A 16,098-nucleotide genomic window follows, 5' to 3' on the forward strand; every position below is an offset into this window, starting at 1 on the left:
CTCATGTGTGTTCAGTTCATAATGTGGTCAAATGTGGTCATTGCTATTACTTTTACTTTGGTCTTTCAGATTAACCAAAGTGTTAACTGAATACTACATTTCACCAATCAGATGTAGCAGTAGGACTATCTGCCTGAAATCACAAAATGTCTGACCAAATAGCCTAGCAGTTTGAATTGCATTATAGATTACAAACGTATGCAATCTTAACTGTTAAACTTCTTGCAGACTTTTGATTACATTTTTTAAATGATTGCATGTGGATGGAATCCATAATTACATTAATAGGTGGGAGTTTTTCCACAAAGCATCACCCATGGACATGGTTATGACTTTTTCCACCCGAATAACCTGGCAATGTTTCCCTCCCCTCAGTCAGTGCTGTCCAAATTGTTTACTGCAGAGGTAACCAGAGATTTCAGCAGCTAATTGGTTTTTGCCAGACACTCTCCTGGTCAATGGGATGCATAATTCATCATCTCTGTGTTCATTATTCATAGCTTAAGGGACAACTCATACTGTGCTTTATCAACGTTCAAGACTTCAAGGAGAAATAGAAACTAGGTACAGTTCAAGTCGGAATTTTACATACACTTAGGTTGGAGTCAACCATTCCACAAATTTCTTGTTAACAAACTATAGTTTTGGCAAATCGGTTAGGACATCTACTTTGTGCATGACACAAGTAATTATTCCAACAATTGTTTACAGACAGATTATTTCACTTATAATTCACTGTATGACAATTCCAGTGGGTCAGAAATGTACATACATTAAGTTGACTGTGCCTTTAAACAGCTTGGAAAATTCCAGAAAGAAGCTTCTGATAGGCTAATTGACATAATGTGAGTCATTTGGAGGTGTACCTGTTGATGTATTTCAAGGCCTACCTTCAAACTCAGTGCCTCTTTGCTTGACATCATGGGAAAATCAAAAGATATCAGCCAAGACCTCAGAAAAAAAATTGTAGAACATAAGTCTGGTTCATCCTTGGGAGCAATGTTCAAATGCCTGAAGGTAACACGTTCATCTACACAAACAATAGTACGCAAATATAAACACCATGGGACCATGCAGCCGTCATACTGCTCAGGAAGGAGACGTGTTCTGTATCCTAGAGATAAACGTACTTTGGTGCGAAAAGTGCAAATCAATCCCAGAACAACAGCAAAGGACATTGTGAAGATGCTGGAGGAAACAGGTACAACAGTATCTAAACTCAGCAAAAAAGGAAAGGGCCCCTTTTCAGGACCCTGTCTTTCAAATATCATTCATAAAAATACAAATAACTTAAAATAAGGTCAAAGTTATGAAAACTTATGACACTAAAGAGGCCTTTCTACTGACTCTAAAAAACACCAAAATAAAGATGCCCAGGGTCCCTGCTCATCTGTGTGAACGTGCCGTAGGCATGCTGCAAGGAGGCATGAGGACTGCAGATGTGGCCAGGGCAATAAATTGCAATGTCTGTACTGTGAGATGCCGAAGACAGCGCTACAGGGAGACAGGACGAACAGCTGATCGTCCTAGCATTGGCAGACCACTTGTAACAACACCCGCAAATGATCGGTACATCAAAACATCACACCTGCTGGACAGGTACAGGATGGCAACAACAACTGCCCGAGTTACACCAGGAATGCAGAATCCCTCCATCAGTGCTCAGACTGTCCGCAATAGGCTGAGAGAAGCTGGACTGAGGGCTTGTAGGCTTGTTGTAAGGCAGGTCCTCACCAGACATCACAGGCAACAATGTCGCCTATGGGCACAACTCCACCATCGCTGGACCAGACAGGACTTGCAACAAGTGCTCTTCACTGACGAGTCGCGGTTTTGCCTCACTGGGGGTGATGGTTGGATTCACGTTTATCGTCAATGGAATGAGCGTTACACCGAGGCCTGTACTCTGGAGCGGAATTGATTTGGAGGTGGAGGGTCCGTCATGGTCTGGAGCAATGTGTCACAGCATCATCAGACTGAGCTTGTTGTCATTGCAGGCAATCTCAACGCTGTGAGTAACAGGGAAGACATCCTCCTCCCTCATGTGGTACCCTTCCCTCAAGCTCATCCTGACATGACCCTCCAGCATGACAATGCCACCAGCCATACTGCTCGTTCTGCAAGACAGGAATGTAAGTGTTCTGCATTGGCCAGCAAAGAGGCCGGATCTCAATCCCATTGAGCACGTCTGGGACCTGTTGGAACGGAGGGTGAGGGCTAGGGCCATTCCCTCCAGAAATGTCCAGGAACTTGCAGGTGCCTTGGTGGATGAGAGGGGTAACATATCACAGCAAGAAATGGCAAATCTGGTGCATTCCATGACGAGGATATGCACTGCAGTACTTAATGAGCTGGTGGTCACACCAGACACTGACTGTTACTTTTGATTTTGACCCCCCTTTGTTCAGGGACATATTATTCCATTTATATTAGTCACATGTCTGTGGAACTTGTTCAGTTTATGTCTCAGTTGCTGAATCTTATGTTCATACAAATATTTACACATGTTAAGTTTGCAGAAAATAAATGCAATTGACAGTGAGAGGACTTTTTTTTTTTTGCTGAGTTTATATCCACAGTAAAACGAGTCCTATATCGATATAACCTGGAAGGCCACTCAGCAAGGAAGAAGCCACTGCTCTAAAACCGCCATAAAAAAGCCATACTACGGTTTGCAACTGCACATGGGGACAAGGATCATACTTTTTGGAGAAATGTCCTCTGGCGTGATGAACAAACATAGAACTGTTGGCCATAATGACCATCATTATGTTTGGAGGAAAAAGTTGGAGGGCTTGCAAGCTGAAGAACACCATCCCAACCGTGAAGCACGGGGGTGGCAGCATCATGTTGTGGTGGTGCTTTGTTGCAGGAGAGACTGGTGCACTTCACAAAATAGATGGCTTCATGAAGAGGAAAATTAAGTGGATATATTGAAGCAATATCTCAAGACATCAGTCAGGAAGTTAAAGCTTGGTCGCAAATGGGTCTTCCAAATGGACAATGATCCAAAGCATACTTCCAAAGTTGTGGCAAAATGGCTTTAAGGATAACAAAGTCAAGGTATTGGAGTGGCCATCACAAAGCCCTGACCTCAATCCTATAGAAAATGCGTGGGCAGAACTGAAAAAGCGTGTGCGAGCAAGGAGGCCTCCAAACCGGATTCAGTTACACCAGCTTTCTCAGGAAGAATGTGCCAAAATCACCCAAATTATTGTGGGAAGCTTGTAGAAGGCTACCCGAAACGTTTGATCCAAGTTAAACAATTTAAAGGCAATGCTACCAAATACTAATTGAGTGTATGTAAACTTCTGACCCACTGGGAATGTGATGAAAGAAATAAAATCAAAATAAACCATTCTCTTTACTATTATTCTGACATTTCACATTCTTAATTAAAGTAAAGTGGTGATCCTAAGTGACCTAAAACAGGGAATATTTTCTAGGATTAAATGTCAGGAATTGTGAAAAACTGAGTTTAAAATGTATTTGGCTAAGGTGTATGTAAACTTCCGATGTCAACTGTATGAGGAGATTACTCCAAAGCTGTATTTGGTGACCTTGTCTGAAGTCAGTTCCATCACATATAGTCTGCACTCAGCTCTATTGAGACTGAGTAGCCTACCTGTCAGTCTGAAATCTGGACCTTCCGTGACATTCCGGTAACCTTCCTCCAGTCAGGATCCTTCTGGATAGTGCTATCTGGAATCCTTGAGACGTCCCTACACTAAACCTAACCCTTACCCTAAAGCAGCAATCAACAGTAAAAGCAATAACACATACTCCCTGTTTGTTTCAGTAAAAGCTGAGAGATGGGGATGGAGAAATGTAACCACTCTCAAATAAACAGAGCTATGGATGCAAGGACTGACCATGCATGATATCAAATTATCGTTTTAACCATGTTTTGAGGCTATATAGTGTTTGTTTATATTTACTTTGTTTATAGACATTGGAGTAAATCAAGCTCATATTTTGGGTTCTGATGGTGTACGACAGTTGAACTCAGCTCAAGAGGCATTTATAAGTTATATCCTTCAAGAATAAATGGGTGCATATAATCAATTTATAAGTCCAAAAATAGATGTAGCAATTGCTGGTTAAGACACTGCGGTGCAGGCGCAAGATATGGGTTGGAAAACATTAATCAATGCAGGGATGGGATATGCCACTGTACTCCAAATGTTACCTTAATCCTCACTGATACAGTGCCCGTGTAAAAAGTATTCAGACCCCTTGAGTTTTTTTTCTACATTTTGTTACTTTACAGCCTTATTCTAAAATGTATTTTAAAAATCCTCAGCATATCTACACACAATACCCCATAATGACAAAGCAAAAAGTGGTTTTTAGATATGTTTACAAAAACACCTTATTTACATAATTATTCAGACCTTTTGCTTTGAGACTCTGTTGAAGGAATTCTAAATTCCTTTGTTTTATTTTCCAATCAAAATTAGACTCTCTGTCAATACATTAAGAGGTTTGTAAGACCCTTAATTTATAAGAATGGACAGAGCCCCGGTCTTAAAAGTCAGGTAACAGCATTTAATTCAAGAGAGTACTGCCTTCATACACATTTTACCACAGGTTATAAACTGAAAATGACGTCAGCGTTTTCCAAATGTTCTATATATATCCCATTTAGCAGACGCTTTTGTCCAAAGCGACTTACAAGTCGGCTGGGCCCACTACTTTTACATATGGGTGGCCCTACCGGGAATTGAACCCGCGACGCTTGGCGTTGCAAGCGCAATGCTCTACCGACTGAGCCACACTGACACTGGTAGAGAGGCCCTATAGTTCTCGAGCCTTTCCTCCTCGCCTAAAGCCAAGGTCAGTCAGTGTAGATAAGCATTCTAGACAGTTAATTCATTTGTATCTAAACTCCTGACTATATTATATACAATTGGGAATGGGAGCAAGAGAGAAAATTCATACATGTACAGTACATAATAGCATTTGGACTAGTCAGTCCTGATTGAAATGTATACATAATAATGGACATGATTTGGAAAGGCACACACCTGTCTATATAAGGTCCCACAGTTGACAGTGCATGTCAGAGCAAAAACCATGACATGAGGTCGAAAGAATTGTCCATAGAGGTCCAAGACAGTACTGTGTTGAGGCACAGATCTGGGGAAGGGTGCCAAAAACTGTATGCAGCCTTGAAGGTCCCCAAGAACACAGTGGCCTCCATCATTCTTAAATGGAAGAAGTTTGGAACCACCAAGACTCTTCCTAGAGCCTTCCATCCGGCCAAACTGAGCAATTGGGGGAGAAGGGCCTTGGTCAGGGAGGTGACAAAGAACTCGATGGTCACTCTGGTAGAGCTATAGAGTTCCTCTGTGGAGATGGGAAAACCTTCCAAAAGGATAACCATCTCTGCAGCACTCCACCGATCAGACTTTCATGCTAGAGTAGCCATACAGAATCCACTCCTCAGAAAAAGGCACGTGACAGCCCGCTTGGAGTTTGCCAAAAGGCACATAAAGACTCTCAGACCATGAGAAACAGGATTCTATTTTCTGATAAAACCAAGATTGAAATCTTTGACCTGAGTGCAAAGCGTCACGTCTGGAGGAAACCTGGCACCATCCATACAGTGAAGCATGATGGTGACAGCATCATGTTGTTTTTCAGCGGCAGGGACTGGGAGACTAGTCAGGATCGAGGCAAAGATGAACGGAGCAAAGTACAGAGAGAACCTTGATAAAAACCTGCTCCAGAACAATGTACATCTGCACTGTACATCCGCACTGTTGTCCTGTGTGGCTCGGATGGTAGAGCATGGCGCTGGAAATGGCAGGTTTGTGGGACTGATTACAGTGGGGGACCAGTATGTAAATGTATGCACTCATTACTGTAAATTGCTCTGGATGGAAGAATGGCGCCCGGCGGGATGTCTGCAATTTTACGGGCTCCTAACCAACCAATTACTCACCTCAACGAGTCTGATGCGAAGGATATAATGTTGCTCCCAAAAAAGGCCCAAATCCCTGTCATTCGCACGAAGAAAAAAAGGAAATACAGGGGGCGGAGATCAGGGTGCCTTGTGAGAATTTGTCGGTGAGTGGGTAACCCGCCTCTACCCTCCGTTCTATTGGCAACGTGCAATCACTGGAAAATAAACTGAATGACCTCCATTCGAGACTATCCTACCAACGGGACATTAAAAACTGTAATATCTTAAGTTTCACAGAGTCGTGGCTGAACGACGACACAGAAAATATACAGTTGGCAGGGTTTTCCGTGAATCTGCAGGACAGAACAGCTAAGTCCGGTAAGACGAGGGATTGGTGTGTGTGTCTATTTGTCAATAACAGCTGGTGCGCAATGTCTAATATTACGGTAGTCTCGAAGTATTGCTCGTCTGAGGTGGAGTACCTCATGATAAGCTGTAGACCACACTATGTACCAAGAGAGTTTCTTTATTTTCCATAGCTGTCTAATTACCAGCACAAACTGACGCTGCCACTAAGACCGCACTTAACGAGCTGCATAAGGCCATAAGCAAACGAGAAAATGCTCATCAAGAAGCGGCACTCCTAGTGGCCGTGGACTTTAATGCAGGCAAAAGTTTTACCTCATTTCTGCCAGGATGTCATATGCAACCAGAAGGGGAAAAAACTCTATAGCACCTTTACTCCACACACAGAGACGCGTATAAAGCTCTCCCTCGCCTTCCATTTGGAAAATCTGACCATCATTCTATCCTCCTGATTCCTGCATACAAGCAAAAACTAAAGCAGAAAGTACCAGTGACTCACTCATTACGGAAGTGGTCAGATGACGTGGATGCTACGCTACAGGACTGTTTTGCTAGCACAGACTGGAATATGTTCCGGGATTCCTCCAATGGCATTGAGGAGTATATCACCTCAGTCACCGGCTTCATCAATAAGTGCATCAACGACGTCGTCCCGAAAGTGACCGTACGTACATATCCCAACCAAAAGCCATTGATTACAGGTAATATCAGCACTGAGCTAAAAGCTAGAGATGCTGCTTTCAAGGAGTGGGACACTAATCTGGACCCTTATAAGAAACCCCACTATGCCCTCAGACGAACCATCAAACAGGCAAATAATCAATAAAGGACTAAGACTGACTTACTACAATGGCTCTGATGCTTGTCAGATGTGGCAGGGCTTGCAAAATATTACGAACTGCAAAGGGAAAGCCTACTAGAAGGGCTAAATGCTCGCTTCAAGGCAAGTAACACTGAAGCATGCATGAGAGCACCAGCTGATCCGGATGACTGTGTGATCACGCTCTCTATAGCCAATGTGAGCAAGACCTTTAAACAGGTCAACATTCACTAGGCCGCGGTGCCAGACGGATTGCCAGGACGTGTACTCAGAGCATGCGCCGACCAAATGGCAAGTGTCTTCACTGACATTTTCAACTTCTCCCTGACCAAGTTTGTAATACCCACATTTCAAGCAGACCTCCATAGTCCCTGTGCCCAAGAAAGCGAAGGTAATCTGTAGCACTCACATCAGTAGCCATGAAGTGCTTTGAAAGGCTGGTCATGGTTCACATCAACACCATCATCCCAGAAACCCTAGACCAACTCCAATTTACATACCACCCCAACAGATCCACAGATGATGCAATCTCAATCGCACTCCACATTGCTCTTTCCCACCTGGACAAAAGGAACACCTATGTGATAATGCTGATCCCTGACTACAGCTCAGCGTTCAACACCATAGTGCCCACAAAGCTCATCACTAAGCTAAGGTCCCTGGGACTAAACACCGCTTTCTGCAACTGGATCCTGGACTTCCTGACGGGCCACCGCCAGGTGGTAAGCATGGGCAACACGGGGGCCCTTTAGGGGTGTGTGCTTAGTCCCCTCCTGTATTCCCTGTTCACCCACGACTGCGTGGCCAAGTACGACTCCAACACCGTCATTAAGTTTGCTGACGACACAACGGTGGAACACCTGATCACCGACAATGATGAGACAGCCTATAGGGAGGTCAGAGACCTGGCAGTGTGGTGCCAGGAGAACAACCGCTCCCTCAACATGAGCAAGACAAAGGAGATTATTGTGGACTACAGGAAAAGCAGGGCCGAGCACGCCCCCATCAACGGAGCTGAAGTGGAGAGGGTCAAGAAATAAGTTCCTTCATATCCACATCACCAACAAATGATCACGCTCCAAACACACCAAGAAAGTGGTGAAGAGGGCACGACAATGCCTTTTCCCCCTCAGGAGACTGAAAAGATTTGTCATGGGTCACCAGATCCTCAAAAAGTTCCAAAAAAAGTTCCAGAGAATCCTGACCGGTTGCATGGCAACTACTCGGCATCTGACCGTAAAGCGCTACAGAGGGTAGTGCGTAAAGCCCGGTACATCACTGGGGCCAAGTTTCCTGCCATTTAGGATTTATGTAGTAGGCGGTATCTGAGGAAGGCCCAAAAAAGTGATCAAAGACTCCAGTCAACCAAGTCATAGACTGCTTCTGCACAGCAAGCAGTTCCCAAGTGTCAAGTCTAGCTCCAAAAGACTCCTTAAGACTCTACCTCGTAGTCATAAGACTGCTGAACAATTAATCAAATGGCCACCCGGACTATTTATGGTGGTGGAGAAAGTATCCAATTGTCATACTTGAGTAAAAGTAAAGATACCTTAACAGAAAAGTAAAAGTCACCCAGTAAAACATGAGTAAAAGTCTAAGTATTTTGTTGGAAATATACTTAAGTATCAAATGTTAAAGTATAACTAATTTCAAATTCCTTATATTAAGCAAACCAGATGGCACCATTTAAATTTTTTTTTTTTTTTTTTTACAGTTAGCCAGGGGCATGCTCCAACACTCAAAGATCATTTAAAAATTAAGCATTTGTGTTTAGTGAGTCCGCCAAATCAGAGGCAATAGGGATGACCAGGCATGTTGTCTCGCTAAGCATTCAAAATGTAACAAGTACTTTTGTGTATGGATGTATGGAGTAAAAAGCACATTAGTTTCTGTAGGAATGAAGTGCTGCAAAAGTATAAAGTCAAATTAAGTACAGATTCCCCCAAAAACAACTTAAATAGAATTTAAGTTCTTTACACCACTGAATATTTGTATTAATACCCCCTCCTCCCCACCTTTGTTTTCACACTGCTGCAACTCACTGGTTTATCTATGCAGTCACTTTACCCCTACCTACAGGTAAAAATTACCTTGACTAACCTGTACAGCCGCTCATTGACTCGGTACAGGTACTCCCTGTATATAGTCTCATTCTGTTTTATTCATTTAAACATTAGTTTATTTTGTAAATTGTTTAACTGCATTTTGTTGGTTAATGGCTTGTAAGTAACTCACGGTAAGGTCTACAGCTGTTGTATTCGGCACATGTGTGCCAGATTGTGACAGATTTGGATAAGTGTCTGCTAAACTGACAAAATTGAAATACTGCTAATTTTTCAGAAAACTGCCCTTTTCATCCTCATCCTAGCTAGCAGTAGACTTTCTGGAAGGGCACGTCGCATTGAACCACTAAGGAGCTGATACTGCCATTCCAAAATGGCTGTGGTGACTAGCTTGCTGGAGAACAAAAAGGGCAGTTTTCCAAAACATTTGCTGTATTTCAGTCAATGTTTCAGTGTGGATAAAGGTAACATTGAGTACAGTGGCATTTTCCAACCCATATCTAGCACCAGTTCCACAGTGCCTTAATGTAACCATCGTGTTCAGACCTCAGTGCAGCTCAGTGTAAACAAGCGTAAGAGTAGGGTCAGAATCTTCTGGCAACATCTCCCCCAGTGTACCACCACAGAGACACGGGACCACAGGTATGACCACACCTTTATTTTTATCAGGCTAGAACTCAACAATTAACAGGTGCTGGATTGGCAGAACTCCTAAACCTGTTACTGTCAAAAAGGAATACAAATTATTACCAACAAACTGATCTACTTGTGTACTTACATTACCAACATCACACCACTCCTATTCCACAATCAAATTCAAATTCTCATAAGACCTTGGAAAGAACCATGGAGAAACATTCCCCAATGCCACAGATGGCTTGGTTATTAGATCCGAGATCCTACTCTGCTACCTTGTTTCCAATTCCTCAGCCAAAAGCCCTCTGAGAGAGTTACACTTGTAAAGTATCAACAGGCACAGTCTTAAAAGCAACCAGCAATCAAAGCATCCATAATCAATTGACGACCTGATGAAAACCAAACTGTGCTAGCCTAAAAACTCTCGATTCAGATAGAGCTCAGGTGTAATCATTTAGCAAACAATTTACTACGCCCACAAAATGAGTTCCTGTTAGGCCCATACATGGAGTTCTTGCGAAGACACCATTCCAACATACAATTTTAGATGAGACAGCTATGCCCATATTTGGAGTTCCAGTCAGGGGCACCATTCCAACATGAATATTCCCCTATTAAGACTGTCAGCTCCTGACAGAAGGAGATTACCAATGCTGCTCACGCATAATCACATTAAGGTGATCTGTTGTTAGATGGAACTACAGTATAATAGAATTTGAATCTGGTCCTCATTGCAAACGATTACTGCTACAATTTTCTGATCACATGTCATTTTTGTTTCTTACCTGTCTTTGAATTGCTCCTTTAGGTCATGACATCTTTTCAAATGTTTTCACCAGATTACATCATGTGCAGACAGACCTTTTGCTTCTGTATCTGGTCGAACTTGGGGCTCACGAGTGCCGCAGCGGTCCAAGGCACTGTGCTAGAGGCTTCACTACAGACCCTGGTTTAATTCTAGGCTGTATCACAGCCAGCCATGATTGGGAGACCCATAGGGCAGCGCACAATTGACCGAGCGTCATCTGGGTTAGGGTTTGGCCGTAATTGTAAATACGAATTTGTTCTTAACTGACCTGCCTAGTTAAATAAAATAAGAGGTATGCCTATAGAGTAACATGTTACATATTTTATAAACATTGGTATGAGAGGAAAAGGTAATTATAAGGACTGGATTTTTAAAATTAAATTGTAGATCTGCAAGCATCATAAACCTGTTAGTCTATATAAGTTAATAGGTTCACATACAAGGTATGCCGGTTGAAATTGAATGTGGTGTCAGTATATTTTGTTTTCCTAGAAATAGCCACATCTGGTTTGTGTCTATCTTTCCATTTTAATTTGGTAACATTCCCGATGGCTCTATGTGAGGAGATCAACAGTGAACAGTGGTAGGAGTGTTTCACTAATAGCCACTAGGTGGAGGTAACCTACAAAATACACCAGTAGGACAGTTACATAACGTTTACTTGTAAATAGAAAAATAAATGAACTACTATTAGTATCAGTGTTTGTTGTACATTACAGGCAAATGAGCAATAACAAATCACATATTTCACCATCTGCATCCCTGAGGACACTGTTCTGTTAAAAGGACATACATTTCCATATTTTAGAATAGATACTGCATTCAGTCGTTGAAAGCCTATTGGTGAAACAGACATTATTTCTTTCTGTTTTTTGCTGATGAATATCCCATAACATACCAGAAACCATTAATTATCTGGATAATGTCAGCTACATGAACTCTGCACCATCATTGAAGTCAAGGCACACGGCAAGACATCTGACAGACCTCACAAACACTTTCAAGCCCATCCCCAACTACTCTGTCAACCTACATAGCTAGCTTGTCTATTGTTCCTGTAAGTGCACTTTCCAAGAAATTGCTTTTATAAAAAGATAACAGACCAACAATATGAACATACTACAAGACATGTTTGTGTATTTTCCAACATGTGTTGGGTAATAGTAAATACATTTTGCATCTACAGTTACTCACTACTTTGTTGAGTTTGCATGGTCCATATTAAACGTTGCTGTAGCCATTCAATGCAAAGGTTTATAAAAACAGCATCCATTCAATTCAAACTTTCAAGTCAAAAAAGCAGAATTCTGGAAAAACTGAGAAGAAACCTTGTTTTTACACAACTATATACACAGTATTCCATACACAATATTCTAAACTCAAAAATGATATTTAGCACTGGTGGGTGATTAAACAAATGCAGCTGTGTCAAAATAATGTTTCATACTGAACATCTGTATAACTATAAAAGGCTTCTCTATAATTATAGCCTCTCTGTCATGCAGCTCCAATGAGGCCTTTGCCCTTCCAACTCACTACCATTCTCAAAATTCCCCTCAGATAATGTCCTTGTCAAACTCACACACAAAGTACATGGTGGGATGGCAGGCCACATCTGTCCAGTCCCCCGCCGCCATCATCTCAGCACAGTCCTCGTCCTTGTAGGCATTGTTGGGTTCTCCTTCCCTCCACTTGCTGAAGGTGCTCATGGGGGAGCGATCCACGTAGGTGAAATGGCCCTCACGGTCTATGTCGTTGATGCCAATGTACACCCGGCTCAGGCCCGCCTCAGTGATGTACCCAGCAATGGCTGTGTTGGCCCCCTCGTCCTTGGGCATGGCCAAGTGTCCACCCCTTCCCTGACAATAGACCTCTGCATCGGTGTAGCGTTTCTCCTCCTTGACCAGTAGATAGACCTTACTGTCGGTCTCTTTGATGCCGGCGACAGCTGCAGGGGAGGGCAGTGCTGAAAAATGAGCACTTGTATTTCTATAATCACACTGACATACATACCCAGCATTCACATTGTGGAATGGAAGCAAACAAAGCCAAATGGCCATAGATGAGAGTGATACTGAAAGTAAACTGATGTCTTTACCTCTGCGTTACTCTTTGGAAATTCCTAATTCAACATTCATATTTTACTATAAACCAGACATCCTAAAAGCGTACCAGTTTTGATGAACTTCATCTCATTGGATAACTGGGCCACTAGGATGTCCATCTCACCAATCATCTTCCTCAGGGGTGTGCATTCACATGGAACACCTGATGAGACAAAAGGAATGCACATTTTCCATTCTCTTGGTGGACTTATTGTTAACTAGACATGTAATGTTTCCCCAAACAAATACATGTACCTGGATCTCCAGTCAGGCCCATTGGCCCAGGATCCCCCATATCTCCTTTTAAACCTGAGTGTGGAAACATTGTCAAAGTACATGGGAAATATGGTAATGCATCCCAAAACACTGTTGTAAATGCATGTTCTTCTGTTTTTTTATTCCTACCTTTGATTCCACAGGGGCCCATTTTCCCATAACGTCCTATAATACCCTTATGTCCTTTAACTCCAGTATGTCCTGCAGGGAAACATGTGTTACTGTAACTAGGTTTTTGTGACTGATTTCAGAATCAAATTAATAATTGGGTTAAAAAGCAAAGCCTCCATGTGAGAATTGAATCTGTCTTCGATGTCAGCCGTATCATTCATCATCAACAGCTGCAGTCAGCACCTGTCAGTGATTCAGGGGATTCTGGGTAACATCTCACACAACCTCTGACCTAAAGTAAACATTTTGTTGCTCTGGACTGCCAAGCAGCGAAGTAATCAGATCACAACATCCTGTAGGATAAATTCTTGTCAGTGCATACTGTGATCTTTACCCTAGTTTAGACAATAACTGTCCAATTAAATAAACTCTAGAATCATGTTCTTAAGGGAAATGGGATTATTTTAAACCATTCTGAACTAAATCTGTATGGTTTCGTCTCTTGTAAAATACATTTGTCCACAAATGTAATAAGGCACCACATTGAGAAGCCAAAGGGTTATCCAAATACCTTTTCCAAATATCAATCAGAAGGGGTGTTTAAACAGATTTTCATGACAACAAAATTCTCAAACTTCCCTCAGCATTCTCTGAAACTGAAAAAGTGACCACTCATACATTTAAAATCAATATATTTCTCAAGTTTCCCAAGCCTCCATAGATGAGTCATCAACATTTTGTGATACTGTGAGGGATGAAGCATAGCACCTGTCCAGAGAGAATACTGCACATTGTATTTGTTTCAATTTTCGATGATGGATGCTTACCCATCTCCCCTAGTGGACCCAATCTTCCTGGTCTCCCAGGTGCCCCTTTCTCTCCCTTTTCTCCTGGCTCTCCTGTCAAATGGAGAGAAAGCTTCACGGATTTAAAAAAAAGCTTAATGAATCAACAACCTCACAACTCTGGAATAAGTGTATAGAGTACCACAGTCTGAGTCCTAATACCCATAAAACCAAGGGGTCAAACAGGGAAATGGTTCCAATCGTTTTTCCACCATTCATTTTTTCCCACAGGGGATTTAAGAAACATTTAAATTAGGGCTGTGTTTCATGCATGCTTACCCTGGTGTGATGTTTTGATAACCGTGTAAATCGCTCTAGGACAAGGTGACTTATCAATATATTCTCCTCTACTTACACCCCAAAAAGGAAATGCTAATTAGCTGCTAATGTGGCTATCATAAAGAACTACAAATGCCATGTCGAATCGAGGCAGAGGTAAGAATCTCTGGATTGACTATCTAATGTTAGCTAAATGTAGTAATTAATAAATTGGCTACATTTCTATAAATGGACAATTCTGTGAATCTTGTGCAAGTTTGAAATTGATACAATACCTGTTAGCAAAGGTGTCAGCTAGAGATGATGTGCAGGGATTTGTAGTTTTGATGTATACTTTGATGCTAAAAAGTATTTTTGAATCAGTGTAAATAGAGCCAAATATATTGATAACTCACCTTGTTTGAGAGAGATTTACACAGATATCAAAACATCACACCGGGGTAAGCCTACACAAAACACAGCCCTTATTTTAAGCTTTTCAAAAAATAAAAAACCTACACTGTATGGGGAAATGTAACATTGGAAAATCAATTGGAACCATTTCCCTGTTTGACCTCTAGGTTTTATGGGTATTATGGCACCTCTACTGTGGGGCTCTACTGTGTCTACAAAACATTAGGAACTGGATCCCTTATTGATGTCACCTGTTAAATCCACTCCAATCAGTGTAGATGAAGGGGAGGAGACAGGTTAAATAAAGATTTTTAAGCGTTGAGACAATTAAAACATGGATTGTGTATGTGTGCCATTCAGAGGGTGAATGGGCAAAACCACATTTTTTATTAAGTGCCTTTGAATGCGGTATGGTAGTAGGTGACAGGGGCACTGGTTTGAGTGTGTCAAGAACTGCAATGCTGCTGGGGTTTTCACACCTAACAATTTCCTGGGTGTATCAAGAATGGTCCGCCAACCAAAAACATCCAGCCAAGTTGAAACAACTGTGGAAAGCATCGAAGTCAATATGGGTCAGCATTCCTGTGAAACGCTTTCGACGCCTTGTAGAGTCCATGCCGAATGAATTGAGGCTGTTCTGAGGGCAAAGGGGGGGGGGGGGGGGTGCAACTCAATATAAGGAAGGTGTTCTTAATGTTTTGTACACTCAGTGTATATGCCTTTGAGTCCTGGGACGAGGATCTGGACGGAGCAGGGTTCGTCTGACATGTGCTGTCCATGAGTTGACTCCATCAGGGTCAGCCCCAGCAGAGTGATAAGAACACAAGGCATCAGCTCCTCTGCTCTCATCTTGCAACATGGACGGGTTGATGGACTGAAAGACATTTAATTAGATATTCACTAACTGGCAAACACACACACAAAGAGACACCAGGAGAGCTGAGCTAAGACTGATTGGCAGACAATAGAGAAAATACAATGTCATGGTTGGCACCGTGGTACAATTATTGCAGATATGAGCAATGATTCTTCAGGCCTATTTGATTGTTTGCTTTCATACAGTACATCACAACTGATTTTAGACCTCAAACCAACTATCACATCACTCAGTACAAAACAATGTGATTGACAACTTTTCCTGACCTATGACCATGTTCTTCCCAGGCTTAAATTCCCTTACAGTGCCTTGGGACATTCCAGATGAAACAAGAAAGTGTTGTGACAGATCGCATGCATACAAACAACATTCCCCCCACCCCACAAATTGTTTTGTTTTTTACCAAGCTTGCTTTGTCATGGCATACACAGCAAATCATGTGGGTCTGGAGTCACATCAATAATTCTACATTTAACCTACCTTTTGTGTTGTTTTCCAGATTCCAAAGCAGCAAGTAGCTTGAGTTTGAAGATTTTCCCAAATTGTCCTCGTGAGTTTTAAGAGGCTTGCACACTGGTGGTCTTTTCAAAGGATTTCATTTTTCCTCCTCA

At 42.1% G+C, this 16,098-nt stretch overlaps 1 protein-coding gene across 2 annotated transcripts; it reads right to left on the reverse strand.

Moving 5' to 3' along the window:
* Positions 1 to 9,794: 9,794 nt before the first annotated feature.
* On the reverse strand, positions 9,795 to 16,098 carry LOC135508414 (collectin-11-like). Of its 2 annotated transcripts, none has more exons than XM_064928575.1 (7): positions 15,968 to 16,098; positions 15,330 to 15,484; positions 13,921 to 13,992; positions 13,112 to 13,183; positions 12,962 to 13,015; positions 12,774 to 12,869; positions 9,795 to 12,549 (listed from the first exon to the last, which is right to left on the reverse strand). In XM_064928575.1, exons 2-7 carry the CDS (start codon positions 15,457 to 15,459, stop codon positions 12,158 to 12,160), a joined length of 816 nt encoding a protein of 271 aa, XP_064784647.1. In that variant the 5' UTR covers positions 15,460 to 15,484; positions 15,968 to 16,098; the 3' UTR covers positions 9,795 to 12,157. The 2 variants fall into 2 exon arrangements, with proteins under 2 accessions (XP_064784647.1, XP_064784646.1); XM_064928574.1 differs by having other exon boundaries at positions 9,795 to 12,567.

The sequence above is a fragment of the Oncorhynchus masou genome, chromosome 21 (genome assembly GCF_036934945.1).
Source record: "Oncorhynchus masou masou isolate Uvic2021 chromosome 21, UVic_Omas_1.1, whole genome shotgun sequence".
NCBI lineage: Eukaryota > Metazoa > Chordata > Actinopteri > Salmoniformes > Salmonidae > Oncorhynchus > Oncorhynchus masou.